Raw genomic sequence first — 27,775 nt, forward strand, 5'->3', positions numbered from 1 at the left:
CACTGCTGTGCTGAAAGAGATGGCCAGTTTTATCGCAAGCGCATCAGGTCACAATCCATGCAAGGACATCCTGCATTATGATAATTAAATCAATAATTTAGCCTCTTATTTCTCAAGGCAGTATGATAAATGAGTTTGTAGCTACAACCACAGATGGAATATTAATTAATGCAATGCCTTCCGGGTAAGTGTGCTTCTGTGTCACACAAGACACTTTATGAACTATTCTCATCTCAGGTATTGCACACATACACAAGACACCCAAAAGAAAATTGGGAAGGAACCATAAGACACCATGGTGGCTCTGCCTCTTGAGGTAATGAGTGTGAAAAAGATAAATATGAGGAAACATTGGGCCACCTATGAACAAATAGTGAAGGAGATGGATAACTAATGGAAATTAAAACCATATGAGGAAGTTAAAGATTTTGTGAATGATTGGTTGCATTATTGTCAAATTAACAAAATGTTTAAAGAAAAATGGATTTGGATATACAAAATCGAAATTCAAATTAGAATTGTTAAATAACAAAGTTAAAATGTTATCCAAAATGTATAAATTATTACTTGAATGGGATTTGAAAGATGAAGAAGTTAAATCAGTCATGATACACTGGGCTAAAGATATTGGTCATAATATACAATTAGAAGATTGGGAAAAATTATGGAAAGAGGGGATAATTTTCACTGCCTGCAGTGCTTTAAAGGAAGATATAATGAAAATGATGTACCGATGGTATATAACACCAGTGAAATTAGCTAAACTGTACAAAACAAATAACAAAGGCTGGAAAAAGAAGGTACTTTTTACCATATGTGGTGGGAATGTAAGAAAGTAAAGGACTTCTGGGAAATGATTTATAATGAGATTTTTAAAATGTTGAAAAATACATTTGCAAAAAATCCAGAAGCCCGTTTACTTGGTATAGTAGGTACATTATATATAAAAAAATTATATATTAAAAAAATGTTTTTATCTGTGACAACTGCAGCAAGAATACTATTAGCCCAGTGATGGAAGCAAGAACAACTACCAACAAAAGAAGAGTGGCAGATGAAACTGATGGATTATGCCAAGTTGGCGAAATTAACTAGGAAAATTCGGAACCAGCAAGACCAGACTTTCCTGAAAGATTAGAAGAAATTTATGATATATTTGAAAGACAATTGTAATCAATTGACATCGCTTGTAGGGTTGCAAGAAGTTTTGTAATGGGAACTGTATTAATTATTGTGAAAAAGGACTAAGAAGGAGTTTATTGAGGATTTGGATTTTATAGCAATAACTATTAAAATAAAATGCAAAATCAGAAAGAAAGCTAGGGAACCATTAGTCGAGGTTGATGGAAGTCCTAGGCTGTGATGGCCAAAGGTTTGTTATACTGTATAAGATGGGATGTTATGTTTGGAAAACGTGTAAAAAACAATAAAAATTATTTTAAAATGAAAAAATTGGGAAGGAACAATGCAGATTGCACAACAATTCTAGCAACATTTGACAGGAGGAGGTGGGAGAAGAAAATAGAGGAGCAAAAACTACTCAAACGGTTCACTGGTAGCTTTGCCAGTGCTGAAAATTGTTCCTTGAATTTTTGGTAAAAAACAGGGCAGATCCAGACTTAAAGGACATACAAAACACATTTAAAGCACAGGACTTCCCACCAAGAATTGTGGGAACTGTAGTTTGTTAAGGGTGCTAAGGATTGCAGAGAGGAAACTACACTTCCTGGGATTCTGTGTAGCCCTCCCAGCAACCTCTGAAGGGATCCTGGTTGGGCAAGGCTGGTATAGAAGATGGGAGACTAGAAGAAGCCATTTTAATTCACCCCTCCAGATGATTCCCCCACTTTGGATGAAGAAGTGAGCAGGCAGGAGTCATCCTGTGTCCCCAAAACACTGGGAGAAATGCAGTGCAGAAACACAGCACCACAATCTGCATTTGGCTTCATTTCACTTTAACCTAACAGTCAGCATCAGAAGCTGTTCCTGGGGGTCACTCCTGGACAAATCACCAGGCCTGCTTTAACATTTCAGCAGAGTGAGGGGGGGGGAATGAAAAATAAAGTCCCATATTTAAATGCAGCATATAATAGATGAGCTTTTGCTTCCCCAGACCATTTGAGATTAAAAATCCATGACATTAAGAACTTTAACTGCAGGTGGTTGGGAGGAAATTATTTTTATTCAGCTCTCTGCAAAAAAAAAAAAAAAAAGGCTTATCGTCTGAGGATGAGGATTTATGGAAGAACTGGTCCCTAGTGATATCAAGCAAACAGAGCACTGGCAGATACTAAATCCTGCTGTATAAATAATCTCCCTAAACCCGAGTCTCTGAAATCCAACAGTGGAGGAACAATGTCTCCATCCCTGGTGCTCTATATGAAATAGTTTGATGAAGGGCAGAGTCACGTGAGGCACACACAAAGGAGCGGGGGACTCTTGCTAGTGGGGGAGGACACAAAGCCTGCAGAATCCTGGTTGGTCCATGCACACAGAGAGAGTTGCATACTTGTGGCCAACATAGCAAACTGCCACAACCAGAAGATCCTGGACATTTGCTCATGGGCAGACTGAGGCATTTTGCTGCCTGTCACAAAGGACAAGATGGTGACCCCACTCCACATCCAGAAACTGACTTGGCTGGCAGCTGAATGTGACTTCTGCGCTGGCAATGGCTGGCACAGCATCCTCCTCCACCATAGCAGACAAGTGAAGCAGCCAGGCTTAGGGGTTTCAGGAAGAGATCCAAGAGGTTGCTGCCACACCCTGGCATCTGCCGCCTGAAGCAGCTGTCTCACTCGGCCTAATGGGCCAGACCACTGCTTTCAGCTGATGAGAAAATAAAAACCTGGTCTGCACTGCACTCAGGATCTGCTAAAGCCGTAATACAGTTGCACACTCCCTCCCTCTCCCCGCCCCAAGCTGGACCAAGAATTTCTTGGACACAATTACACACACAGAGTGATCACACGGTCCAGTTCTTCACAAACTATTTACCATCTAAAGCGCTCCATACTTCAGTCTTAAATATCTCAGGAAACCTCTCCTCACCTCTCAGCATTATTTTTTATTTGTAAAACAATTTATATACCACTATTCATTTTTTAAAACGGAACAAAGGTTGACAACAATTGTACATAAAATGATACCAGCCCGGATTTAGGGTGGTGAGCTCAGCTCCCCCGCACAGGGTGCCAAGGCCACGGGGCAGAAAATGGAGAGGATCCATTTGGGGGCACCAAATTTTGGCCTTGCTCAGGGTGCCATAGTACCAAAGATTACCAAAGTCTGCCCTGACCATACAATACAAACCATATTAAAAAGTTAAAATCAGAGATCAGCCCACTATTTTGGAAAGATGTATTCTTAATTGTTCGCATAAGCCTAATGGAACAGAAAAGTTTTCAACAGGCATTTAGAAATTGGCACAAGTCTTGCTGATCTCTCTTGTCAAGAGTATCGCCAACCTGGGGGACAATCAATGACATCCCTGCAGCAGATCTCAGGGACTGAGCTGCAATTCAAGATTTCAGGAGGTCCCGGAGGTCCCTGGACCTATGTTGCTCTGGACTTTGTAAATCAATACAAGGACCTAGAACCTGGCACGCTGTCACCTTAATTTTCCTGCACCACCACGGTCACTTTCCTGCCACACCCTTGCAGGTCCGGCAGTTGTCCTCAAAGGCACCACCTGTCACCCCGTGTCTACAAGGACCAACCCAGGGCTTGTGATTGTGCTCACAGGCCAGGTTCCAGGTGTTGCTACTATTACTGTATTGTAAAAATCCCTTAACCACCTGGGAAGGGTTTACTTGTGAGAAAGCCTTCTACTTGACCCCTTTGATCTGCAGGTCTCTTACAGGTGCCACATAATACTCATTCTGCACTTGTAAAAGAAGAAGATATTTTAACATGGGGCACCTACACTTCGGAACTCCCGGCCTATTGACATCAGGCAGACACCTTCACTGTACTCTTTACAGCCTAAGCAAAAAAGATTTTTGTAGAATGTTGCCATGTGTTTTAAATGGCTTTTAGCTCATCAATTTTAATTATTTTCTGAATGTTTTAAATAGCTGTTTTTAACGGCTTTTACTGATACTTTTAGCGTTTTGTTCTTTCTGTAAACTGCTTTGTGTTGGTATGTTTTTACAAACAAGCAGTATATCTATTGTATGAACTAAAATTAAAAATGCAAGCTGTAAGGCTGGAGCTCCCAAAGTGAGCTGGTCTCCCTCTGAGGGGATCCTGCCATGCTGAGCTCAGAAGCAGCAGCAGGAAAAAGCTCTCCTCACTTTAATGGGAGTAACACCTCATTCACCCAGGTCCATTTACTTCTATGCAAACTAAATGCACACAGCCTCGTCTTCTGCGCCAAAATGCTGCTCAAGCAATGCTATCCTTTCCCAGGAGTCCATTAATCTTAATAGCTTTTTTGGGTTGAAATCATTACTTCTAATTAGATCAACTGTTAGCGGATGGTTCCAGTTATACCAAACAGGGGACAACTGAGGTACATGGTTCCAAGAGAGATTCTGTACAGAGAAAGATGTACTGTAATCCCAAAGAGCTAAAAACCACCTCCGTGTAAGCATATATAAAAGAAGGGCATTCAGGGAAGTCACTGGACATCACTTGAATTTCATTTCATTTTTTTTAATGTCTTCCAACAGAGAGAGAGAGCGAGAGCGAGAGCGAGAGAGAGAGAGATTAGTTTCAGCTATACCAAGCTTGTTTTAATAATAATAATAATAATAATAATAATAATAATAATACAGATTTAAAATAAAATCTACAAGGCCCAGGACCTCAGGACCTTAAGGTCTCCCCATTCTAGCCCTTGGAGAAATATGTACATTTGTATTTTGATACAGGTCATGTGCTGCATTTCTTTGTTTTAAGCTAACCAAACACCCTGAGACAGGATTGAGATTTTAGCTGTGAAGTATTTCAAGCACCGAAATAAAATAAATGCATTAATTATTTAGCTTTGCTTTATTGACCCATCTATAAATCTTTTCTGTGACTGGAGAATTTACAATCAGCAATGTTAACAGAATCCCTTTGCTTTCTATTTGTCATCCAATATACCACAGTTCTGCTCCCTTGGACCCTAATACATCAAGTTGTTCTACATAATTAAATCCATGTCCCTAAGTTGACTGTCATGAAGTAGCAGAGGGGAAATAGTCTTAAACCTGCCCCATCTTATTGCCCCATTTATTAGTGGTTGTTAGCCACCCTGAGCCCAGTCTTGGCTGGGGAGGGCAGGATATAAATAAATTATTATTATTATTATTATTATTATTATTATTATTATTATTATTATCTATACTCAAAACCTGTTTTCTCTTAAAGGTAGGATATAAGTCAATTTGGTACCTAGTCCACACTTCTCCAAATTTTGTAATGCCGTTCTTCAACAACAAAAAGTATATGCGTGAAAATAGCTTGCAAATGTGCATATTAGGCAAAATTACGATAATATATGAAATGTGGATGAAGAAGTGTTCAAGCTGGAAAATGCGGAATCAGAATTCCGATTCCTCCATGCCTATTACCAGTGACACAATACTTTTAAATGTGTGTGCATGTGTTTAGCTTTTTGTTTTTCAAAGAAGTGGCTGAGGCATAAGAAAGTTAACACACAGTTATTTCCCAATTCTCTTTTGTGAGGAACTAATTCAAGAAACCTATTTCCTAATGGAGACATTCTATGCAAACTGCTGTGCCCAGGGGTGATGCTGTCAACAGATGCCAAACTCTCTGAGCATTTATTTGGACTTGTTTTTGTTAACCCTCCAAAGTGGAGTGTGAAAGGACAGAAGACCAGGACCTGCTATTTGCATCTTCCTAAACGGGAACGCTGGCCCTGACCACATGCGTCACTTGCTCACACCATTTGTCATGGGCCTTGAGGAGCCATCGTGGAGGGGCTGCTCAGATCAGGACAAAGGGTGGGGGGTGCCCAAAGAGGTGGCAGCTGAAAACTCTGGAGAGGAATGAGGATGAGGATGCTTTTATAGAGTTTATATACCACCCTTTGCCTGCAGGTCTCAGGGCGGTTCATAGGATAAAACCAGCCTATAAAACCACAAAGGACAGTTAAAACAACAACAACCCAATAACACACACACCCGGCAAAAACATATATCTGGATGCAGCGGATGGGGCAAGTCACATCAGGACACTGAGAAACATCAGAGGGAGAAGCTACAGGTGAGGAGTCCAGTCCCAGGAAGGGACCCAGTGAGTGGTCACTCTGCCAACCCACACCAGTGGTCTCAACATCCAGTCCCCTTGCACCTACCCCACTTTCAGCCCCTTCACTGCCTTTTATGCAGCCGCAGCCTCTGCCTCCGTCAGCTTCTGCTGGCAAAGCCTCCAGCCACCCAGGAGCTTCCGTTGTCTGCTGGATCAGGCGAATGGCCCATCTAGTCCAGAATCTTGTTCTCCCAGTGGCCAATGGGAAACCCACAAACCAGACCTGAGCACAAGAGCGTGCTCCCCCTCCTGCAGTTTCCAGCAACTGGCCTTCAGAACCATTTACTGCATCTGTCTGTGGACTTAATCATACGGGTAGACCAGGCCACTGAGCCTTGAATGGGACAATTATAAGCCCATTTACTATGTCATGGTGCCTGTTTCATGACTCTTGTGGTGATTCCTTGGCCTGGCTGGCCACAGAATCCTTTGCACTAGGGAGGAGAGGGCTCCCGAGGGCTCTGCCCTGCCCCCGCAGGGGGAAGCACCAATGCTTCTGAATACCAGTTGTTGGAAACTGCAGGAGCAGAGGGGGCTCTTCTGCTTGAATCCTGCTTGCTGGTCTTACAGAACTTTAATGCAAATCTATCTCCGAATGGGGGACTGATACGGAAAGGGGGGGGGCATGTCTTCTTCACCTCCTTCTTCGCTACAATATATCCATTTATTTCCAACTGTCAATGACAGAAGGGACTAAAATCTATAAATCATAGAAAATCAACGTGCCAATTTGCTCAATTTCTCTAGAACTCCATGACACCTTCCCTGTCCTCCATAATCCCTCAAGCAAGGTGTTAAGACCCTAATCCTGTCAAATCACTCTGCCTGGCCTTTCCTCTGGGCAATGCCAGGTGGCAGACTATGCATACATGGACCATTGTCTTCTCATCACCGGTACTCAGGATGTGCTTATCTGCGCATATCTCCAGCTCTGCATATTCCCCCCTCCCTCCTCCATATGTTAATCCTGTGTAACCCAACCTCTTCTTAATATATTCATGATGTAATCTGTGTAACCCAACCTCTTCTTAATGTATTCATGATGTAACTGGGATGTATTTTGCACTGTATCCTGGGACATGGAGGGAAGTTTCAAAAGTTCATGTCACCCTTTTCTCACTGTTCAATCTCGCCTTGAACCTTGTTGCGCAATAAACATGGATCTTCTGCAGTTTGCTCCTCTCCGGCTGAACTCATTTTCCTCCACAGGGACCCGCGGACTTAGTCCGACGAGCTGGGTGGCAGAGCAGCCTCGCACCCAGATTTTGCCGTAACACTGGCTTCCCACAGGTTATCTGCTTGGCCACTGAGAGAACAGGATGTTGGACTAGATGGGTCATGGACCTGATCCGGTATGGTTCTTCTCATGTTCCCTCTTCGCTCTGCCTATGGTAGCAAGTAACCTCACAAGCCAACCTTTCTGTCTTTCCCAGAAAAGCCCCGTTTGGCACACTTAAGTGACTTATGGATGCAAGCCTGTGATTAAAACAGGAAATAAACGGAGACCAAGAAGAAGGAATATTTGGATTCCATGCACATTCTGCCTCTGACCTAAAGGTTGCTGTAATAAAATGTCTGCCACTAGATATCAGGTGCTATTTAAAAACTAACAAATTGCCTGTCATTGTGATGGGAAAAGTGGGCGGGTGGGGGGGGGAGAAGTTATTGCATATTGTAAAGACTCCTTGGGGTGGAGAGCACAAGAAACCACCTCGTGCCGAGTGAGAACATCGGTCCATGGAGCTCAGTACTGTTTATGTTGAAGAGCAGCAGCTGCCCAGGGTCTTGGGCAAGATTCTCTCCCAGCCTGGGACCTTCCGCATGAAAAGCATAAAACCCCTCTTCTATCACAGAAGTCAAAGAGACAGACATGGGAGCTTCTGGGTGATCTCCTGTTAGGTACTGACCAGATGCAGACCTGCTGAGCTTCAACAGGGATGCTCCATCACATGCCATTAAGCCTCGGCCTGGGTCCTTGATATGTCAACCATTGCACAGCCAGTCTATCTCTGTCCCCTCCAGCAGTACTTCCCTGCACTGCCCATATTCTCTTCCAAAGCACACACATTTATCAACAGCAGTTAGCCATGGAAGCACCAGCTTGGGTAATCCTTCTCCCATCCTAGGTCATCCCTGCTGCTTCCAAGCTATACTGCCTCATGCCAAATAGGGAGGTGGGGAACCAATGCCTAAGGTATCCTTTTGCTTACCTACTTACAAAATGCTCTCTTAGATGATGCTCACCCTTCCCCCTCAGGCCACATGCCCACTGGAGTCTTCTTCACATGCAAGTGAAAATCAAAGCAATCTTTAGGTATCAGAGGGTTGTCTCTAATGGAGTGTCTACACCCATGTAGACACATCTCTGGAGAAGGACCATTTGGCTCAGGGGTAGCATGCATGATTTGCCTGCAGAAGGTCCCAGATTCCATCCCTGGCTAGAAGAATCAGGTAGCTGGTGATGGGGAAAGAACCCTGAGATCCCCCTGGAGAGTCAGTGCCAGTCAGAGTAGACAGAGCTACAGGAAGTGGCCTGACTCCAAGTCAGGCTATGCTGTTACAATGAGATTTTCCCAAGAAAAAAAAATCACCATTAATCACTTTCTGCACAATAGTCAAGGCAATGCACAATAAAAAGATCCAAGCTGAATTTGAGCTAAATTTATGCCTGCACCCAGATCCAAGCTACACTGATGTCTTCATCTAGGAAGGGCTCTTCTTTGGAAAAGCCAGGCAGGGGTTCAGATCCAGCACAACACACACTTCCCACAGGAATGCTTCTGGAGCTATTCCCATGAACAAGAGAGTCTAGAAGCAAGTCTGTCCCAAACATTTAATGCTGAAGGTGGAAATTCCAAATGGCAAACATGACACCACCTGATGCTGAGATTTTGCCCCAAACTGAAAGCTGACTGTGGAATCCAAATTCAGCCAGTAGACTTTATGCATTGGTTTGTCACTTTGAGATGAGAAACCAAGTTCATGACACAATTTCTCTTGCAGGATTCTCACACGGCGACAGGTCCCAGCCTGAGGCAAACCATTGAAAATTGGCACACAGTAAACAAGGTGACATCAGAATCCTTTGGCCGGACACAGATTTTCAGACAGCCAAGTTCCTTGTGCTTGCCACTTCACTTCATAGTGAGTGAGGAAAGTAAAGCAAATCCTGCAGAATTAATTCAAGCCCACACATCCTGATTCCACAAAGGCAGCTTTTTCCTCAGTAGGTTAATCTTAAGAGTCACTGAATGCAAGTCCAAGCTAAGGGGTTGTCCTTCACCAGCCTCCTGGTCAGGTAAGAGGATGTTTTTGAGTGGGACCCAAGCTCTGCTCCCTTCTGTGGTGGCTGCCCAGGAGGCTTTTAAAATGATAGGTTCGCAAATAAGAGTTTTGTTTTGTTTTTAAGAAGGAGATTAGCAAAATGTTCAAGCAAAAGGGGAAAGGGAAAAGATGCAGCTGTAGCAAAAATCCATCACAAACACATTTTAGGGTCAACCCTGTTTTGATAGAGAGGCCATTTCTTGGGGTTAGGATGGAGAGATGGGTTTTCTCACAACTCAGAAAACTAGAATTGAGTTACTTAATAGTTTGAGGTGTGAAACCAGGAGACAGGAGGAGGCACAGAGAACCACAAGGAGGAGGCAGCTGAGGAAGGGGCATCATGGCAAATCAGGGGTGTTGCTAAGGCTGAGCTTTGGAGCCCAGTCCCAAGTGTTCCCTGGTGGGCAATGCATTTGGGAGAAACTGAATTGGGCTGAAGATCCGGTATGGTGCTAATTTGAGGGAATAAATTAACAGAAGATGACTAAGGGGGGCAGGGAACAGGGACAATTGATTTGATGTGGAGCAAGATCTGTTGGGAAATTAATTGGGAGTAAGATGCATTAAAGAGGAACTGATTTGGGGTGACTTGTGGTGGGGTGCAAATTAAATTTAAAAAATAATGGAGAGATTTGGGTGGGAAATTAGCTGGCTTGCCTTCTGTGACTTATAAATTCAAATTTTCATGCATGTGTGTGACAATGGGCTCACACACCAAATCTTCTAAGTACCTAGCAATGTTCCTGTGTCAGACACACCACTTAATACACCCCTGCAAAGAGTTACTTCCACCAGCTGTCCTAATTGTTCCATTGTCTTGCAGTCTTATCTTCAGAGATTTAAGAGTATGAAGGTCTTTAAAAGAAGGAGCTAAGAAAACAAGCGCAGTAATTAATCAATGGGTCAACTAAAGTGCCTTAATTGCATGAAGCATTTCAAGCGCACACGCATATATAAACTTCCCATTAGGAAACTGCACACCATAAAATGAATTGTACAGTACAAGTCAAATTAAGATATTGCCACATTGTGTTGCATTTGGAAAGTGTAAGGGCTGCAGGGACAAATGCTACAGAAAATGTTACTGTTGCAACATGTGGGTGCTATTGAAAAACTATGTTTCTTGTTTTCTCAATCAGCTCCTAATCAAAATGAGAAGATATGGAATTTAGGAAGCTGCCTTCTATCATTTCAGACTCTTTCTCCACCTAGCCCAGTATTGCCTTTTCTGACTGGCAGCAGCTCCCCAGGGTCTCAGGCAGAGAAGAATCTTCCCTATGGCTCCTTCCTCCGAATGTTACTAAGGGGAGCCAGGAAGTTCCTATTCCACGTCTTGCACAAGCAACACATTCACTAGGCGGTCTTAAGAGAAGGAATCTCCCTTTGCCCTCCATGCCAGGCCTGCAAAGAAGGGAGTTTGCAATCCTGACTTGGAGGGAGAGTTTGCCATTTTGGATGAAAAGAGGAACCTCCAATTTGTGCTAAAGACGAAGTAACTCAGTGAATCAGAGATCAAGAGGGAGGGAGAGAAAGGAAACAGGAAAGCACAAGTCTCAATCACACCTTGGTAAACCACGATTTGATATTATGCATGAGCCTGCAGCCTGTTCCTTCTCAGGAGGAAATCAGGCCCTATGGCCTGTACCACTTCACCCATCATGTGGGGAATCAGCATTTCTTCATATGGATATATATTTTAATGTGCCTTAACCAAATAAGCATTCCCTAAGGCACACATACATATTTTGATACCAAAATATTGAATTTTACATTAAAGTTAAGAGCACATATTACAAATATGATAAATGGAACATCCCTGAAACCTTGCTGATAGCAAGCTCTGTTCCATCCTTTCTCCAGAAGCTATCATACCAGCTCACGCTCAGATCAGCTGGCCTAGGCTGCCCCCTGCCCAGCATGTGCAGACAGGGACTCTTACTTGACAGTAAGAAAGTGATCCTTATACAGGCAAGTTCTATCACAGCCTGCCAACCCAAGCCTAATTGTGACAGCACTGCTGGGCTCATGGTATGGCCACCAGAACAGGTTTGTAGATAGCCACTTGCCTAGTTGTAAAAATTGCCTCCAAGGAGCAAGTCAGAAATTACATATACTGTAAAACAAGAAAATCTGTAATAAAAATACATCAGCCTTCAAAAAAGAAAAAGAAAAAGAAATTACATATACATATGTGTGTGCATCTGGTGTGCATTTTTTTGTCCCTTTTCCTTTAAAGGTACAAAATGACTAACAATGTGGGGGGGGATTGGCTAGGTAACATTTAGTCTGGGCTACTAGGTTTTATAGATTTATTTGTGAGGCTGGACGTGGGTGGCGCTGTGGGTTAAACCACAGAGCCTAGGACTTGCCGATCAGAAGGTCGGTGGTTCGAATCCCCGCGACGGGGTGAGCTCCCATTGCTCGGTCCCTGCTCCTGCCAACCTAGCAGTTCAAAAGCACACCAAAGTGCAAGTAGATAAATAGGTACCGCTCCAGCGGGAAGATAAATGGCGTTTCCGTGCGCTGCTCTGGTTCGCCAGAAGCGGCTTAGTCCTGCTGGCCACATGACCCGGAAGCTGTACGCCGGCTCCCTCGGCCAATAAAGCGAGATGAGTGCCGCAACCCCAGAGTCGGTCACGACTGAACCTAATGGTCAGGGGTCCCTTTACCTTTACCTTTACTAGAATATAGTTTGTGAAACATCTCGTACAAAATTCTCCCAATATACACATTTTTGTATGAAATTTTTGGTATGCAATTATGCCTAACACTAATATGTATGTTACATATGCATTTTGAGGCACACTTTGCCTAACTATGCATTTTTGCACACATTACTTGGTGGAAGAACAGCACTGCAAAATTCGGAGAAGTGGAAATTTCAAACGATGGCTTTGTTTTGGTTCTTGTATCATTTTGCAAAGTATGAATCAAATAGATCCACCTTTAAATGTGAACTGAATCACATTTCTCCCACACCCGTAGCCTCCGTAGCATGAAAGAGTACAGTAACCAGTTTACACACCACATCTCTTCCCAGCCAGCCCAGCAGTCAATCTCTTCCCAGCCAGCCCAGCTGCTGCTTTAATTGCTGGTGGCCCATTGCACGAGGCTAGAAGACCAACTTGGCACACACCCACACCCCAGCAGCTGTGCAACCACAACTCCTATCAGCCGCAGCCGACATGGTGAAAGACGATGGGCGCTTCAGTCCAGCAACACCCAGAGGTCCACATTGCCCAGCCCCAAGCTTGCATCCCAAGCCCCAAGAGCAAATCCGCAACATCTTCACAGCAACATTATGAAAGGAGAAACTGAGCAAACCCTCCAATCGGAACTGCACGTAAAGCCCTTCACAAAACTGCAGCTAAGAATGGCATCCCAGGGGCAAACTATTTACCTCCTCCACAACATGGGGAAAACCTTAATCCATGTTACAATTTACCCCCATCCCATTTTTATTTATTTTTATGTAGTCAGATAAAAGTAAAATGTAACTGAACACAATAATAAATAATCAAATATTTCATGCATTTCACTGGGAAGACTTATCAAAACAGAGCATCAAGTCTGAGAGCATTCAGTCACCTTCTGTTTACCATCTTCACAAGGACACCAGAGAAAAAGGATAACAGGCCTTGCACTGAAGGAGAAGAGTATCGGCAATAAGCAAATTCCAAACTGGAAGAGTTAGAAATTCTGAAGTGTCACATAATGGGAAAGGGGGGGGGGATCTGTTAGTGTTCTTTTTATATATGTAACTAATGAAGTCAAAACTAATATCCAGCAAATGTTCCTCTTTTTGCTGCATCCCAAACCCAAGTCTGCATCTCAATGAACCCCAAAACCAGACCATCTGGCAACAGAGCTTGAGCAAGGCTCCCTTCGGGCGCTTCCAATGCTTTTTACGTTTCTAAATCCATCCTTCTTCCAAGAAGCTCAGGCTCAGAGAATGTGATTGCTTCAAGTTCTGAGCTTTGTGACTGAGTGGGGATTTGAACCCAGGTCTCCCTAGTCCAGCAAAGGAAATAAAAGCCCGGGGGGGGGGGTGTGACAGAAAAATGCACATTATGTAGACATCATGACACAGGATAAATCATCCTGTGTGTTAGAAGAAAGACTAAGAAGAACTCGACAGAGTGAGGCATATTGGTAACCAGAGCGATTTTCAGAGACCACCACCACAAGGCCTATGCATGATTGCTCAGAGGTCCCACCATGTTCAATGGGGCCTATAATTTCTGTCATCACTGCTGCATTCTGGACTGAAAGCAGAGTCAGGCCCTGGACACCCTCCAAGGCAGCCCCACTGACCCTCTGCAGTCCAACTCTGCAGGTCTTATAAACCCAGCCTTCTCTCCGATGCGCCATGCAGAGCAAGTGCTGAGCCCACCCACATCAGGCACGGGGCAACCTCAGGCTCTGCCACAGATGCCAATCAGCTGTGGCAAGCTGGTCTCCCAAAGCCCACACCTCCACAGGCAGGATTCAGCATTGCTGCAATCTGCATAAGGGGGTGGTTTGGGGGTGGGTTGCTTTTTTAGTGCACACTTTCTCACTGGGGGCACACAGAGCACATTGCCCAACCTCCCTTGACACATTAACACCAGAGGACCCCTCTCCATGTTACAAATGCTGCCAGGAGGGGGGGAGCACCAAGCACAATAATTTCATTAATGCAGCAATTCAAATATTCTGGTCTGTGTCCCAATTTCGGTGTTTAAGGGCTGGATGAGGGAGGCGAACCCACTCCTCCCCCCCCCCCCCTTCCAGTGCTAACATCTGAGAGAATTATCCAAGCAGAATAAAGGTGGGGGGTGAATAGAGAGAAGAAAACCAGGTTGTAATTTGTCACGCTGTTTACCCCAAGTAAGATGAAGCGGAGAATTTTTAATTGAGTATCTTCTCCCTCCAGACCTCATTACGGAGGGGAGGAAATAACTCGATCAAAAGCTTCAATTCTGTTGCTACACCGGAGGCATATATCCATATATATGGAAAACTCAGGGAAAGAGAGAAGGGGAGAGATATGCTGAATTTCCCTGGTTTTCCTTCTTCCATCTTTCCAACTTGACTAAAACAAATCTACTGCCAAGCCATCAGCATTGCGCACCTGGGAGCAAGATACAAGGTCAGAACACATGTGGGATATCTGGACATGTAGAAGGTCAGAATGTGGTCGGAGGAGGATTTGGAGGACTGTCCCATGCAGGTGTCATTGCTCAATTTTGGACTCTGGACCAAACAATCGTCCAGCCCCCTCCTGTACCCCACATACCCTGGGGGGGGGCACCTGGCCTTCTGCCCTGACATCCAGTTTCATTTTACACCTGCCAATCCTGTGTATCAGGAAGACCATGCTGGAGACACAAATCCTGGGGGGGCAGATGTGTCAGTCCGGTTAAGCAAGAAATCATATGCATCTGAGCTCACCCTGTGATCAATCTGCTAATCTTTCAGATGCCACAGGACTTCTGTCACACGGATTAAATCACAGAACAGGGTTTTTAAAAAATAAATAAAATTCAGTGTTGAAAGATAGATGACGGAGGACACATCACAAGGAATGACAGCGAAGACAGGTTGACCCGGAACAAAGCAAAGAGACTTGGGGGGGGGGGGTCCTTAAAGGAAGGTTCTGCTCTCCTTGCCTCTTTTCAGGATGGAGCCTGTTCTTCCTCTCCTGTGCGCCCGGCATGAGGGAGATCAGCCAGCCATGGCTTGGCTAGCAAATCTCTCTCTCCCTCTCTGCAAGTCCCACAATAGCAGAGAAGAAAAAAGATGCCATGGTTGTGCCAGGAGGAGAAAATCTCCCTGCTTAGTCTCCATGTCTCCTTGCAAACCAGACATTCACAGCCCAAACCTCCCCTGCATACAGGCACAACTGTTCATTCCTCTGAGCCCAAGCCATAGCAACAGATTGGCCAGCCTAGTGGGTGGGTGGGGGGCATTGCCTTGCCCTCGTCACCCACATCTTGGAAGAAAATGCTTAATAAAACAAAAACATACCAAGGAAATACCCAAAGGCACTGGGTCTGTGATACCTCTAAGTGCTCTGCTCCCCCCCCCCAATAAATGTGTGCTTTTCAGTGGAGGGGGGAAAGAAGAAAAGTGGATAACATCTCCCCCCCCCAAAGCCCCTGCAGTACACTTGCATGGTTTCTCATGCACTTTGCTCTGTCTGCCCCCAAATCGCCTGCACTGCTTTAAAATAAACAATAATAACAACAATAAATACCTAGTGAGATAAGGCTATATGACTTCTGACATACAAGTCCACACTCTCCTCCCAGTAGGGAAGGGAACTGTGGGTGGAGGGTGGGTTTCTTTGGGGGGGGAGGGATGTGCAGAGATGGAAAGAGAGAGCAGGCAGGAAGGGTGGCAAACAGGAATGCAGCGCCCTAGCAAAAACAGCATCCTGCATTGCACTGCCAAAAGTTGAGCGGGGGAGGGGTATGAAGGGGGGGGCACAGGTGTGTCCTCTGAGGGCATTACCCCCCCCCCCCCGCCAAATGCAGAGAGGGGAGGAGGAGGCGCACTATTCCTTGGCCCCATCATCCCACCCTGTGCAAAAAGCGTGTGTCTGCATCCCCCCTCCCTATCCAAGAAGCGTAGCCTGCAAGGCTCCGGGTTTCTGCGCCTCTAGCTATGGCTCGACCGCCCCCTCCCCTGACTTTCGAGAATAAAGGAGCCCCCGGGAGCGGGCGGCATCCATGCAGAAAACACCCACCTCTGCTCAGGATGCACGGGAGAGCTGGCAGCCTAAAAGCCCTTTGCGCCCATCCCCATCCTCTTGAGGGCTGGGGCTTTGTCTCGCTCGCCCGCCCTGGGGGGCACAGCCCCTTCCTTACCTGGCCAGCGCAGGGCGGGGAGGGTTTGTCCTCCCCCGAGGAAGGACCTGGACTCCTTGCAGGCGGCCTGAGGAAGAAGAGCAGCAGCAGCAGCAGCAGCAAGAGGAGGAGGAGGAGGAGGAAGGGGGGAGAGTCTGGAGGAGGAGGAGGAGGAGAGCAGCCGCCGCCGCAGCTGCCGGGGCTCTTTTGTACGGCTCCTTCTCCTGCTTCGCAGCCACACACGGAGACTACTAATTAACCCGGGAAGCTGAGTGCGCCGAGCGCGCCCGGGAACCTGCATGGAGCGGGCGGGGAGCGGCCGCCTCGCAGCCCCCGGGGCCGCCCCGCGAGGCCGAGGCGGACTGGGAAGGTTGCGAGGCAGACTGCTCCTGCCCGGGGAGGCTTGGCTGGAGCAGGCCTGGCGGAGCCTCTGGAAAGGGGCTTGGCGCGGAAGGTGGCCTTCGAGGGTAGACTGCGCCTGCATGGGAGGCTCAGCCAAAGGAGTCGCTGCCGTGCTGCTGGAAGCCGGCTTGGTTGCAAGCCGGGGTTCAAATGCAGGCTGCCTTGGTTCCGCTGAAATAGCCTTTGAGGTGCTTCTGCCTTCTGGCTAGTGCAGGCAGGGTTGTAGCCAGGATTCAAGGGGAGGCCGCCCCTGTATAGGGAGTTTTCGCTTAAATAGTTATTGGGTTTCCTTGTGCTTATGTTGAGTTGTTGCTGGTGTTATTAGAAAAAGAGTGTCCCTGTTTTAGGTGGCCACATTCAGCAATGACGGGGGCAAGGGCGGGATTCTCTGCGCCTCCAGACAAGAGCAACCTGGATCCCCTCCTTGCTTGCTTGCTTGCTTGCATCCATCCATGCATCTCCCTTGCAAGATCTGGCCGAATGTGACCTCCCCTGACAGTGCAAGAATTCAATTTCATGACAATTCTGCAGATAGAAGAAACCTGAGGTGCGGAGACAGCAATACAGTGGTACCTTGGTTCTCAAACTTAATCCATTCCAGAAGTCCATTCCAAAACCAAAGCATTCTAAAACCAAGGCACACTTTCCCATAGAAAGTAATGCAAAATGGATCAATCTGTTCCAGACTTTTAAAAACAGCCCCTAAAACAGCAATTTAACATGAATTTTACTATCTAGCGAGATTGTATCCATTGCTTTCATGGATCCATAAAATGAAAGCAATAATCAATGTACTGTACAGTGGTACCTCAGGTTAAGTACTTAATTCGTTCTGGAGGTCTGTTCTTAACCTGAAACTGTTCTTAACCTGAAGCACCACTTTAGCTAATGGGGCCTCCTGCTGTTGCTGCTGCCGCACCACCGGAGCCCAATTTCTGTTCTCATCCTGAAGCAAAGTTCTTAACCTGAAGCACTATTTCTGGGTTAGCGGAGTGTGTAACCTGAAGCATATGTAACCTGAAGCGTATGTAACCCGAGGTACCACTGTACTATAAAATAAATACAACAGTATTGTAGATGATAAAAATTATCATCCACAAAGTCACAAATACAAATTAACCAAAAAAGCCTCAAAAACAAAAATGCAAAATAAATAGCAAAAGCACCAAACTCTTAGTCTGTTCCGGAAGTCCGTTTGACTTCCGAAATGTTTGAAAACCAAGGTGCAGCTTCTGATTGTTGCAGGCCCCTGGAAACAATAGCCAACAGCCACATAGGATGTTTGGCTTCCGAAAAACGTTAAAAAAACAGAATACTTACTTCCAGGTTTTCGGTGTTTGGGAACCAAGGCATTTGAGAACGCAAGTTACCACTGTAATATCTAGCAGAACTAGGTGATTTGAACCCAGGACTCCTGTGTTGTGTTCATAACATTGGAAACTGCCCTTTGCTTGGTCTTTCTGGTCTAGCATTGTCTCCTCTGACAAGCACATTTCCCCCCTCAAATAATTCTGGGCGCTGTAGTTTACCCATTATAGAGTCAGAATTCTCAGCAGTGCCATAATTCTGCTAGGGGGAAATGTGCTTCCAATGCACATTAATGGTGCAGTGTGTACACAGCCTAAGATCAGCCCTGGGGCCCTCTGTACGAAAACCAGGTGCTTTGCTGCTGAGCTACAGCCCTTCCCTCAGATGATGATCTACTATGAGCTTTTATTAATCCTGCTTCTTGCAAAAGTGTTTTGTTTTTGTGACCCTTATTTGTCTCATGCTATGGGAATGGTTTTGTGTAGGGTTAAGCAGAGAGATGCAAATGACTCTCTAGTTCCTTAATTAGTGTAGATGATGGATGATGAAACAAAGGACCAACCTTTCAGCACACTTTGGTGAGGGATATGGATGGGACAACTGAAGATGGTTTGAATAAAGAGTTGATTCTATATTTATTGTTAATTGCCATGATGGTTATTGCAAGAAAATGGAAATATTTAGAAGGATTAAGTAAGGATTTATTATTTTATAGTCAAAACTGGTCTATAGCCACTGTTGAAAAATTAACTCAAAAATGAAAGTATGCTAGAGGGCAAATGTAAAAAAGATTCTTTTTCATCTACTTGGCAAATTATTTCATATATTATTGATGATAACAATGTTCAAAGGACTCTTGTGAAATGTGAATTAGAGCCATCCTCTAATTCCTGGATCCAGTGTGGATTTAATTCCTGGAATAGCCAGGCTAGTTTCCTGTTGAGGTGATGGCCAGCATGAGCCATTAAGGTAACAAAGGAAGTGGCTCTGTAAATGAATGTGTAAATAAACCATATATCATAAAAACAGCACAGTCTGCTGTACCTCATTCCAAGGGAAACCGAACCCCGGGGAAGCTTCCGGAACCCCTGGAATCTTACACTACTTGGAGATTGGGATGGCAGGCAAAAATACTGTAGAGTTGGAAACGTTTCAGAAAAGGGCAACCAATGTTTTCAAGGGGACAGAGTGACTTCCCTATGAAGAAAGGTTGCAGCATTTGGGACTTCCTAGTTTAGAGAAAAGGTGTGTAAGAGATGGCCTGGTGGGAGTTTATAAAATCATTCATGGCCTGGAGAAAGTGGATAGAGAAGTTCTTTTCTCCCTCTCGTAACATAGAACTTGTGGACATCAGATGAAGCTGAATGATGAAAGGTTCAGCACAGATCAAGGGAAGTCCTTCAAGCAGCACAGAACTTGCTCCCCAGGACCTGGGTGGCTTTTAGAGAGGTTTAGCCAGTGGTGGAGGAGAGGGCGACCGACAGCTGCCAGCTGCATGGTGCTTCTGAATCCCAGTTGCTGGAAGCCCCAGGTGGGGAGGGGGCTCCTGTGCTCAGGGCCTGCTCTCAGGTTCCCCACAGACATTTGGCTGGCCACTGGGAGAACAGGGTGTTGGACCAGATGCCTCCCCCTTTGGCCTGATCCTGCAGGCTCTTCTGATGCTCTTAAATAAATAAATGTGCACAAGCACCACAGCAGGGCACATCCTGCCATTTCAAGCCCACTGGAACGTGGCCTAAGGTATGCTCTGAACCACTGTTCAGAACATTTTAAAATGTTTTTAAAGCAAAAGGACAACCCACAGCTTGATTCTTAAAAAGCAGTGGCCGGAAGCTGTTTTAGGGTATGCTGAATACAGCCTTCATATGCCAGGCAGGATAGGGCCTTCAGTAGTGTGAAATAAATTGGTGGAGACTCTGATGAGAAGGGTAGGAGCACATTGCACAGGTCTCCTCTTCACCTGCGAAACATTAGACAGCATAGCATTGAGATTCTTTCAATATTCTTGTTCATAGGCTTTATCGCTGGATTCTCTCAACCTGCCCTTTAGTGGTTTATCCTCTTTAGAAGGCCATCAGTTTCCATTTGATATACGTAAAATGACGTTACAGATGGAAAAGCAGATAGACCAGCACTCCAGTTAAAGTAGAGCAGTTACAGCACTTGCGTCCGTTTCTGAAATCAGGCCTTAATGAAGTCTCTTACAACTTGGGGGTATTACACATTCAGCTATACATTAGACATTGCCGGGTGATGAATTATTCAGTTTTGACTGAGGGTAAAATTATAGCAGAAATCAAAGTTTGCTTTCTCTCTGTGTCTGCTCCGGAAAGTGCTATATAAAATGTGTGAGTTTAATGTGCTCTTAATTAGGGGTGCTATTAAGAAGGTGTTTTATGCTCCCCTTAAGGAAAAGTATAAAAACATAAAAACAGTGGAAGAATTTGAATATTTTACCATAACCCTGATACTGTAGTTCATTTAAAGGCAGATGACGAGGGAAGAACATACTGAAGCAGGAAATGCCATGCTCAGCCACTAGGGGCCATTTTGGAGGAATGGGGATTTTGTGGGGCAATTTTTAATTTCTCCGTGATTGGGCAAAAACACCCACCCACCCCACTCACACATGAAAACAACGACCACCACAGCCAACCACAAATGAACAACCACACCCTGGGCCAACCCCAACCTCTCTCACCACCAAAGGAACACAAGTGAATAGCAGAGAACCTGCACAAACAACGCTGACACCAAACCCCACATCCATTAAGTAAAATAGAAACATCGCCACCTGACCCCACCCCCACTCATCTTTCCCCCCATCCACCTCTTTCCCCCTTTTCTTCCTAATGTCTCAACAAATGAAACCAATTTGTGAAAAAAAGAAAAATATTACATGGGGCGGGGGGAATAAGAGAGACATTGCACACACTTTTGTAAATCAAGAAAATCTTTAATAAGAATACATTTTAAAAAACTTTGGGGGGTCCCGGCCCCCTCAAATATGTTATTGGGAGGGGGGTGAAGGGACCTTGGCCCCTAGGAGTGGGCTCCTCTGATGCTGAGGGTGGGCAGCCGCAGTGAGATGTTGGAGAATGGAGTTGTGTTCCCAGCTGCCCTCAGACCAGTAGGCAACGCTGACATCAGACTGGGATGGAGGAGAAGTTTGGCTCACTTTGCATTTTCAGGGTGAACTTACCTAATTCACATTTCCTGAAACAATACATGAACCAGACACCAGGCACTCTTTGAAATTCTCGTGTTTCTGAATTACCTCTGTCTGAGTAATGTGTACAAAAGCACATATGATGGGTTAAAGCATCCATACGAATGCATATATTAGTGAAAATAATGTACCGAAAAGCATCATATTGCCAAGAAATTGCTTTGCAAAATGTGTATACAGTGGTACCTCGGGTTATAGATGCTTCAGGTTACAGATGCTTCAGGTTACAGACTCCACTCACCCAGAAATATTACCTCGGGTTAAGAACGTTGCTTCAGGATGAGAACAGAAATCGTGCGGCGGCAGCACAGTAGCAGCAGGAGGCCCCAATAGCTAAATTGGTACCTCGGGTAAAGAACAGTTTCAGGTTAAGAACGGACCTCCAGAACGAATTAAGTTCTTAACCCGAGGAACCACTGTACTAGACAAAATTGCATACAAAAATCCATTTGTTAGGGGAAATTTGCTCTATAATGCTCTATAAAAAAATAAGTTTTTTATTTATTTATTGGAAACTGGTGCAGAGAATTGAGCTTCAGACTGGCAAAACGAGAAATGGGGAGTAACTGAAACTGACGTATTCACCCCTAAGTAAAAGATAAGAAGTGTCATTGGCTTCAGTGCAGAAATTGGGGTGTGGGAGACACCATATTATCTTTACCCCAAGCAGCAAGGTTTCTTAGGAACCAGCTGATGACATGGCTCCCCAAATCAACGGACTGTGGAAACTTCACACTGGACTTCAAGCATCTGGCATTGTGTGCCTCCCCATTCTTCCTCCAGACTCTGGGTCCTCGGTTTCCAAGTGAGATGCAAAAGCTGCTCTCATCAGAAAAAAGAATTGGGGAGCCATGTCATCAGCTGGTGTTGGTCCACTGTGCTTCATTAAGTCCAGGGTCAACGCAGCCGTCTACCAGGAGATTTTGGAGCACTTCATGCTTCCTTCTGCAGACGAGCTTTATGAGGAGGCTGATTTCATTTTCCAGCAGGACTTTGGCACCTGCCCACACTGACAAAAGTACCCAAACCTGGTTCAATGCCCATGGGATTACTGTGCTTGATTGGCCAGCAAACTCGCCTGACTGAACCCTATGGAGAATCTATGGGGCATTGCCAAGAGAAAGATGAGAGACATGAGGCCGAGCAATGCAGAAGAGTTGAAGGCTGCTATTGAAGCATCCTGGTCTTCCATAACACCTCAGCAGTGCCACAGGCTGATAGCATCCATGCCACGCCGCATTGAGGCAGTAATTGATGCAAAAGGGGCCCAAACCAAGTACTGAGTATATATGCATGCTTCTACTTCTCAGAGGTCCAATATTGCTCTGTTTGCAATTCTTGTTTTGCTGATTTCATTTAATATTTTAATTTTATGAGATTGTTAATTTGTGGTTTTCATCAGATGTAAACCATGATCATCACAATTATAACAAATAAAGGCTTGACATATCTTGCTTTGCACGTCATGAGTCTATCTCATATTAGTTTCACCTTTTAAGTTGAATTACTGAAATAAATGAACTTTTCCACGATATTCTATTTTTCCAAGTTTCACCTGTAAGCTGATGTCAGTTTTGGTCCCAAGGCACACAAGGAACGCCCCCCCCCCCCCCGCGTTGATGGTGCTAAGCATGTCTGGGTCTTATCAGTGTCTGGGTGGGTGACCATCTGGGAACCACATATATGTAGCCTTAAGACCCATGACGGGAGGTGGGATATAAATGCAGGAACCAAGATTCTACTGCCAGTCTTACAAAGTTCTGTAGGTAGAAGGGGGATGTGGTGCCATCTTGTCCTTGGCCTCAGACAGCAAGATGTCTTAGGCTGACTCTGAGCAAATTTCAAGGTTATTGAGCAACAAAATCTATTCTGCAAGTCTAACATCTCCCTGTGCCCAGTAAAGGTACAGTGCAACTACAGAGATCATTCAGTTTGTAACTTGAGAATTAGTTTCGCTACCAGTAAGTCATCTAACCAAGCATTGTGGTGGTGGATCTGTTAGCATGTGCTGCAATTGGCTGTGTAGGTCTTTGTAAGTTTTATCTCAGTATGGTTTAGTTGAGTGTCTCTCTGCTATGTGCAAGGCCTGCGGTAAGAAAGACAAAACTTCTCTATGAGTCTATTCTCCATTTGTTTTCCCTCAAATTATACACTGTTCTTCAGTTTTCTCTAGTAAAGTGTTATCAGGATTTCTTTTCCCGCTCTAGACTCCATTTGCATTATTTAAATTGCTCCCTCTTCAAAACCAACTTCTCCTGTCCGGGGTATTGCTGTAACTGTTCTTCAGCTTGTAAAGGGCAGTCACCTACCACACCTATCCTGCCAGTGTGACAGTCTTTGTGCTCCTTCCTGTCAGTGACAAACCAAATGTTCAGCAATATTGTGTGGTATAGTCCTTCTCAGATTGTACCCAGTGTTTCAGTAAACTAAGATTGTAATCTTATTCCCAGCTACCTGGAGATAAGCCTCATTGAAAGCGACAAACATGCACAAGGTTCATAGAATTGTAGAGTTGGAAGGGACCCTGAGGGTCATCTAGTCCCAACCCTCTACAATGAAGGAATCTCAGCTAAAGCATCTCTGACAGATGGCCATCCAACCTCTGCTCAAAAACTTCCAAGGAAGTAGAGTCCACCAACTCCCACAGGAGACTGTTCTATTGCCAAACAGCTCTTACTGTCAGAAAGTTCTTCCTGGTGTTTAGTCAGAATCTCCCTTCTTATAACTTGAAGCCATTGGTTCGAGTCCTACCCTCCAGAGCAGGAGAAAAGAAGCTTGCTCTATCTTCCATGTGACAGCCCTTGAGATATGTGAAAAGACTATCATATCTGCTCTCAGTCTCCTCTTTTCCAGGCTAAACATACCCAGTTCCTTCAAGCACTCCTCGTAAGGCTTGGTTTCCAGACCCTTGATCATCTTGGTCTCCCTCTGCACATGTTCCAGCTTGTCAACATCCTTCTTAAATTGTGGTGCCCAGAAATGGACACAGTATTCCAGGTGTGGTCTGAGCAAGGCAGAAGAGAGTGGGACTGTGACTTACCTTGATCTGGACACTAGACTTCTGTTTATGCAGTCTAGAATAGCATTAGATTTCCCTCCCTGCTGCATCACACTGTGGACTTATGTCAAGCTTCTGGTGGTCTACTAAAACCCCTAGACGCTTTTTGCATGAACTGCTAGTAAGCCAGGTGTCTCCCATCCTATATTTGTGTATCTGGTTCTTCCTGCCTAAGTGCAGAACCTGACATTTGTCCTTATTGAAACTCATTTTCTTAGTTTGGGCTGCCAATTAAAGCTCATTTAGTTTTTAGAAATAACTAGGCAGAGAAACAAAAATCACGTTTTATTATGCACCATCAGTAATAATTCAAAATAATAAATGCAAACTACTATAAATTATGCAGGTGACACTGGTGATCAAATGACAGCAAATATTGGTAATCAAAAGGTAATCAAAAGGTAATCAAAAGGCCCAAATTCTCAAGAGGATGGGGGGGGAGTGAAGAATTGCTTAGCAATCATGGGGACCCAGACAAGACCATAAGCATCTTATGATTGAGTGAACCAATCAATAGAGTAGTCAATGAGTCTTTAGACAGGTGAGCACAGAGAATATGATGATACCTTGCTGGCTGTTTTCTTAAGGGAATACTGAAGGAATTACTGGAAGGGAAAAAAACCAGACACCTCGCCCTTGCCTCACTTGTCACTTACAAATGTAGAGCAGGATGATGGCAGATGACCTAGAAATCTACCAAATGGATGCAAAATTATGCCCAGAGGGAGAGCGTGCGTAAAATGCACCCAGCTTACTGTTGCAAGATACAGTTCAAAGGACTCCTAAGCCAGTCAAATAAAATTTATTTTGGTGATGTTCAAGTGACTAAAATATGTCTTCCCAAATTAAGACTGGTGTTTCAAGATTTAAATTTTCCTTCTTAAGGCAAATCACATTATTATTAATGCTTTTCAGTCAGGGAAAAACCCTCAATAACAAGTAAATCAGGAGTAGTAATTTTAAAACACAGAAAATAGGCCTCCTCTCCTCTCTTAGTATAGGCATTAATTTCTTCTTATCACAGTTAGGATCACAACTCAGGCTTGCTCAAGTTCCACTAGGACTCCGTTGCAGTCCTTAGGATGGAGGAAAACCACCAGTTTCCCATGGGCCCCAATTCTGGGCTCTTCGCTCAAAACACGGATCTTCTTCTCCTTCAGTTCAGCTATGGCATCTGTTATACTGTTCACCTTTAAAAGAAAAGAAAACTTTTGTCTAAGAAGGATATGGTGGAAACAATACTGAATCTCAACATTAAAAAAAGAAGATTGGATGAAGATCACGAGAGATGCGAAGGCTGGAAAACAGGTTTGTGCTTTAAAAACTAACTGGCTGTAGCAAACCAAAGGCCTTGTGTAGGCTGGGCTTTCCCCACAGGCAGTGGCAAACCAAATAGCCCCTCCTGCCTGTGACCTCCAGCAACCGCGATTCAGAGAAGCCTGATCAGGGTCTATATAGCCGCTGGCAGCCTTATCCTCTTCCCAGAATGCATCTAATCCCTTTAAAAGCCATCCAAGCTGGTGGCCACCTCTACATCCTGTGATAGAACATTCCATAGTTTAACCATGTGCTTTTTAAGAAGTGCTTCCTTTCGTCTGTCCTAAATCTTAGTTCAGATTTGCTGGATGATCTCAGTGGGTTCTACTCCTATGAGAAAGGGGAGAGAGAGAAGCTCTGTCTCCACACCACACTAGGCTTTATATAACTCTTTCATATTGGTCCCTTGCTCATCTTTTTTTCTAAAATAGATCAACTCACAAACAAGCTTCTCAAAACATACCATAATGAGGGCTAGAAATTTGACCCCTTAAAAGGAAGTAAAGAAATCAGGTAGTAAAGAACCTTAGGATTCTCAGAATTTTGAATACACTGCCTTACTATGAAGTAACGCACCCAGGTTTTTCAATGTGATTAAAAAAAAAAGAAAATTCAAACAAAAAGAAAGCAGAGTGGAAATACCTCAATGCAGATATGGTGCATTCCTCCCTCCTTGTTTTTCTTCAGGAAGCCAGCGATTGGGCTGTTCTCCCCTAGTGGGTGCAGAAGTTCCAACTTTGTGTTGCCCAGGTCCACAAAGACTGTGTAGACGCCGTGTTCAGGAAGGGGGACCGTTTTGCTCACCTGAGCACCCAACACATCCCTGTACAAAGAGGTGGCTTTTTCTAAATTGGGCACTGCGATAGCCACATGGTTCAGTCGACCCAGTTTCCACAGAGACTTCTGAGCCAAGGAAGCAGCATCTGCCAACGTCCGCACTGTTGGAGCAGCTCTTTTTTGCAACCAATTGAGAAGCCCTGAAAAGAAGAGCGAGAGAGAGAAAGACTGAGAAAAGAAGCGCTTCTAAGCAATAAAACCAATGCATACCTTATTGTCTTCTCCAGGGCACCTCTCCCATGTCATCACATTAAGAGATTATGTTGCAATCAGGTACCACACAACACAAAATGGAAATAAGAAATCAGCAGAGGCTGTAGGGTCTCCCTGGCATTAGTCCAGTGGACTTTCAGCCTTAATTCCCCTCAGCCAAAGAAAGCTGGCGTGGTGGGGTGGAGAGAGTACAGCAGGGCTGGGGAGCCCAGAGGTCTTTGGGCTCCAACTCCCATCAGCCCCAGTGGCCAGCAGGGCCAACAGCCAGGAAGGATGGGAGTTGGAGTCCAGCAATATCTTTCTTGTAAGGATTATAGCCAGTTAATGCATCTGAAGTGCTTTGAATGTTCAAAGTATTAGATGTTAGGAAGTCTTATTATTATTCAGTACGGGAAAGGTATTTTACCTTTAGTATTAATAGACATTGGAAATACATTTACCAACATTTTCAGGGTTTGTTATGCTGAAGGAACTGCTTGCACAACTGTGACGTCAAGTAGGCTTGAAGCAGTTTCCTCCAAATATTCAGCAACTCCTTGCACCCAAGTTTGAGATTCCCAGGTGCCATACATGCTTTATGGGAGCTTTATGGGAGAAAACCTTTGGCATTTATCCTCCCAGCTGTTAAGCACACTGCAAAATGTCTTACTTTGTCACTTTCGCTAATGTGTTAAAATGTGAATATGAACAGGCTTCTGCTTTTTACCATCCCCAAATTTAGTCTGTCGTGGTTATCACACTTCCTAAACACTCTTATTTCTGGAAACCATTGCAGGCACGCAGCATGCCTGCTTCACGCTGAGCCGTGGGGAAATGCCAAAGGGCAGAGTTTTCGTCCAACTTTCCAAGAACTACTGGATCGATGTGGCATTCAGACTAATACAACTGGACGTCACTCTCCCTTCAGACCGGCACCATACATTCAGAGCAGCATCATTCAGAGCAGAGCACCACTTCAAACAGTAATGACTCCCTCCCCAAAGAATCCTGGGT

The 27,775-nt window shown here is 44.7% G+C and overlaps 2 protein-coding genes across 6 annotated transcripts in view; both read right to left on the bottom strand.

Annotated features, from left to right (window-relative positions):
- The window catches only part of APBA2 (amyloid beta precursor protein binding family A member 2), a 100,806-nt gene extending 84,076 nt beyond the window's left edge, over positions 1–16,730 (bottom strand). For 2 of the 5 annotated variants that reach the window (XM_083412763.1, XM_083412759.1), the window contains exon 1: positions 16,440–16,729. The gene's annotated coding sequence lies outside the window, so the exon portion shown is untranslated. Of the gene's footprint in view, positions 1–15,826; positions 15,849–16,318; positions 16,340–16,439 lie in introns of those variants that run through there. The other 3 variants (XM_083412760.1, XM_083412762.1, XM_083412761.1) reach the window with 3 other exon arrangements.
- A 7,950-nt stretch (positions 16,731–24,680) lies between these two features.
- The window catches only part of MCEE (methylmalonyl-CoA epimerase), a 5,599-nt gene continuing 2,504 nt past the window's right edge, over positions 24,681–27,775 (bottom strand). The window contains exons 2-3 of the mRNA XM_083412588.1: positions 26,375–26,709; positions 24,681–25,605 (exon numbers count right to left, since the gene is read on the bottom strand). Of these exons, the coding sequence (XP_083268714.1) occupies positions 25,453–25,605; positions 26,375–26,709 (488 nt within the window). The 3' untranslated portion in view covers positions 24,681–25,452. The remainder of the gene's footprint in view (positions 25,606–26,374; positions 26,710–27,775) is intronic.

Source organism: Podarcis tiliguerta (genome assembly GCF_965153285.1).
Source record: "Podarcis tiliguerta genome assembly, chromosome: 14".
NCBI lineage: Eukaryota > Metazoa > Chordata > Lepidosauria > Squamata > Lacertidae > Podarcis > Podarcis tiliguerta.